The 3,648-nt window shown below is 53.2% G+C and overlaps 1 protein-coding gene across 1 annotated transcript; it reads right to left on the bottom strand.

Annotated features, from left to right (window-relative positions):
* Positions 1-355: 355 nt before the first annotated feature.
* Positions 356-3,252, bottom strand: LOC149852530 (endonuclease domain-containing 1 protein-like). Its single transcript, XM_090030037.1, has 2 exons — positions 2,814-3,252; positions 356-2,204 (listed from the first exon to the last, which is right to left on the bottom strand). Exons 1-2 carry the CDS (start codon positions 3,099-3,101, stop codon positions 864-866), a joined length of 1,629 nt encoding a protein of 542 aa, XP_089886163.1. The 5' UTR covers positions 3,102-3,252; the 3' UTR covers positions 356-863.
* Positions 3,253-3,648: the final 396 nt, after the last annotated feature.

Below are 3,648 nucleotides of genomic sequence, written 5' to 3' on the forward strand. Positions count from 1 at the left end.
TGTGTCTTGGCCCAGTAATTTGTTTGGCTAAAGCTTGTTATCCATAAGGGAAGCCAGTCTGGAGCAGAAAACATTCACAGGGGACAATCCCTGTGTCCCTTGGAGGTTTGTTACGGTGACTGATCGCTGTCAGTACGCCAGTGGGTCACACTCAGGAATGTACTGCGGTTCCAGCCGGATTTTAAAGCTGACACCCAACAGGCTGAGCTGACAGCTCATTTCTCAACTGGCCACAGAGGTATTTAATACAGAGAGAACGGGCTTCTTTGGAATGAGTTTGTAGACCTTGAGCTCATGCATTGCAAGGCTAAAGTCCCTCTCAGGAGAGCTGTCCTCAAATCAGGTTACTTCACTGTTCTTTATCACTCTGCAAGTTTATTAATTCAGCAAGAAGTACAGAGTTAAAAATGTTGCTGATGTTATGCACACAAGCTACACAACTTTTCCTCACTTATAGAACAGCATTTAAATGTGTCCATTGCAGTGAGAAGCAGGGGAGGGAGGGGTGGTTCCTACACATCTTACTCTAGGGCATCAGTCAGATCATGCATCTGGCAAGGTGACCTTCATTGGGCCCTGCAATGAAATGTGCGCTTTTACTGCCACTGAGCCAGATTTCAGTACCTAACACCTCCACTAAGAACAATAAAGAATATCCTCTCCCCCTACCCAACCAAGCTCACCCTACCTACCCTGAGCACAAGGGGTGATGCAGCAACAACCGCCCTTTGAAAGACCTGGAATTAAAAGAGGAGATGGCTGGTAGTTGCCCTTGCAGACACACCCTGCGCTCACTCTCAGGCTCCATCTCTAATCACGTCCGCACCCACATGGAGGTGGAGGGTCCCTGCCTGGGGGGCATCTCAAGGGACGCAGTACTTCCACGTCCACCTCCAGCCTCCAACATAGCACCACTGGTAGCTGTACCCATGGTGCCCGCAGTAGTGATGTGGCGAGCAGCAGTAATTCCAGTTCTGCCGATAGTCTGTGTAGCACCAGAAATAATGTTCCCCATATAGGCCACAGGGAAAGTCAGCGCGACATAGCTGCCCTGTTACAGTCATAGTTGAGTATTGAGGTGAGCAGTACGCTGTTCCCCCATCCCCTCGTGCACACTCATACTTGGATGTGCACTTCTCAGTGCAGCAGTAATCCCAGTTATCCCAGTAATAGCTCTTAGAAGTATAACACCAACTGTAGGCAGTTCCCTTATGTTTCCCACAGGCATGACCAATGCAGTGCCACCCCAAGGCTGTAACATCAGAGCCTGGCTGGTGTTTCTGCTCCTGCAGGATACAAACTTTTCTGGAAGTGCCTGGGGTCTGGGCCAGCCCAGAGGCAGAAGAGAGAACACATGTCAGGTTGTCCTGGTTGTACATCGCAGTAAACTTCCTTTGCCAGGCTTCGGAGCTGGACACTTCTACAAAGGCCCTGACTGCTGTGAACTGCACCTCGGACAGATCCACATTCCTGCTTTTCACCACCCAGTTGGTCCTTTTGTCCAGTTTCTGCCTTTCCTCCGGAGGGAGGAACTGGAAATAAGAGTCCAGCAGCCGGTCCCGGAAGGCAATGTACACAGAGGCCCTTAGAGCTGACAAAGCCTCCTGGCTTCTCTGGCTCCCACCATTGCAATTGTCTGTGAAGATCCTGGGTCTCTGAAGAGTCTGGTTCAACACCAGCAGCTCCTCATTTAATTGCTCCACAGGAAGGATTTGCAGCTGGGATTCCTCTCTGTTCTCGGTCAGGAAGGCAAGGGAGAATTTGTGGTCAGTGTTGTGGTTGTCACAGCATGCAGCCATCCAGACATGGCTGGGCACTGATACCTGGTGGCACAGCTGTGCCTGGTCCGCTTCCTGGCTCTTGCCCCCTCTGGGAATCATTTCTCTACTGGGACCAGTGCCTGTCACCAGGTAGGCAACTCCATCCAGGCTGAGGCAGCTCTTGGCCAGCTCCGCGTGGAGTAGGTGCTGCAGCTTGTGCCAGCAGCTCCGGAGGAAGCAGGGCTCCATGGGGATCGTGTTGGTGAGGGTGAAAGTGGCTGTGTGGTTGCTGTCGCACTGGATGCCATTTGGGTTGAGGTGTCCTGGGACATAGGAGGTGTCCTCATAGTCCTTGCTGACAGCTTGGCTGGATCTCAGCTCCTCTGGGGTCAGGCCTGACTCTGCCTCTGTTGTCATGTCTGGGCCCTCACCTGCTTGAAAGAGCTGGGGGATCAAAAAGGCAGAGTGACTTGTCCTTCTCAGGAATTCCCATGCTGGGGACATGGCCCCTTCTCCGCCCTGAATACACATAGCCAGACCCTGGGATGCCCCTTCCCCTCCCTGCCTCTAGTATGTGCATTCCCCCTTTCTTCCAGGAATCCTCTCCTTCCCTCTTTCTGCACCCTCCATCCCCATCCCTTGGAGTCAAGCCCTTCTCCTCCAACAACCTCCCCCCAATGTCTTCATCATGTTGGGGAGCAGCATGGGGTATTCTGCCATGCCCTCCACTTTATCCACCTGGAGAACAGCCCACATCCCCCTGTTTCTTCCGGGTCTCAGCTCCTAAGCTCAGCCTCTGCCTCCCTTCCCTGAGCTCTCCCACCCTGTCCCCCATTATCTCTGGTTCTCATCCCCCCTGCTTCTGCCTTGCCAGGATCTGAACCCCTTTTCACACCTCCCCACATGCCTACCACATTCACTTTCTCTCTGGATACCTGTCTTTAATGTCCCTTCCTCTGTCCTCCCATCTCTTTCCCTCACACCCCATGCTTATCAGGTCCCCGAGCAGCTCATAATCTGACACAGTGACTGGCCCAGTTCTCCGGGACTGACCTGTGGCTCTATGAACCATCTGCTCCTTCTCTGGGGCTGCCCTTCACAGGCCGTCTTGTTCAGCGTGTATGCAGACCAGCGCGGGATGCAGCTGCCCTTGTCATACAGGGTGGCGTAGTGGTACGTACTGTTGTATCTCTGGCAGATCTTTGCTGTGTGTTGGGTGTTGAATCCCTCTGGCTCAGCTCCTTTGTAGAAATACTGCTGGCACTGACTGAATGATCCCACTTCGGCCAGCGCCAGCCCAGCCCACAGGGAGACACAGCCTAGTAGTGTGGGTAGCCCCATGGCTTGGAGAGATGGTGGGGCTAGTCTCTGCTTAGCTGCTCTGTGTATGGGCCCTAGGAGGTGTCTGGCTATACAAGAGTATTGTGGAAGGTGGGGCAACTTAGAAGTTTCCTGTCAGGGCTCTCAGAAAAACAAAAACGAGTTGTGCCAAGACCTTATCAGTGTTTTCCAGACCTAGATCAAGGCCCCAGGACTATTGGAGCATTGGCCAAACAACTATGGAAACAGGCGTGGTTTTGGCAAGAAGCCAGCTGGGTCTTTCTGGCTGCACATTGTGTTCTTCCCAGCCAGGGGATATGGGATTAACTTTAACCCCCAGGAATCTCCTCCACTCCATGGGCTGGGATCGGGAAGGGAGTACAGCCCTCAAGTCTGAGAAACATCTGCTACCTGGGTTGTTGGGTGCCTAAGCTGGGACAATGTGGTAGGGGTGGCCTGGTGGGTGCAGTGTGGTGGGGTGCCTGTCTGAATGGGGAGGAAAACTGTTGATTGTGCAGGAATCCAAGGGTGGGGGGAGGCACAGCAAGAAGGGATTTTAAGGAGGGAG

This window comes from Crocodylus siamensis, chromosome 15 (genome assembly GCF_052110815.1).
Source record: "Crocodylus siamensis isolate JL-2025a chromosome 15, ASM5211081v1, whole genome shotgun sequence".
In the NCBI taxonomy this organism is placed as follows: domain Eukaryota; kingdom Metazoa; phylum Chordata; order Crocodylia; family Crocodylidae; genus Crocodylus; species Crocodylus siamensis.

What these genes read in the sequence shown, in the direction of transcription:
- LOC149852530 (XM_090030037.1), bottom strand. Translation starts at nt 3,101, where the DNA reads ATGGGGCTACCCACACTACTAGGCTGTGTCTCCCTGTGGGCTGGGCTG. An exon ending in GATGGTTCATAGAGCCACAG is followed by an intron (nt 2,205 to 2,813) that starts GTCAGTCCCGGA and finishes TTGATCCCCCAG; the next exon opens with CTCTTTCAAGCAGGTGAGGG.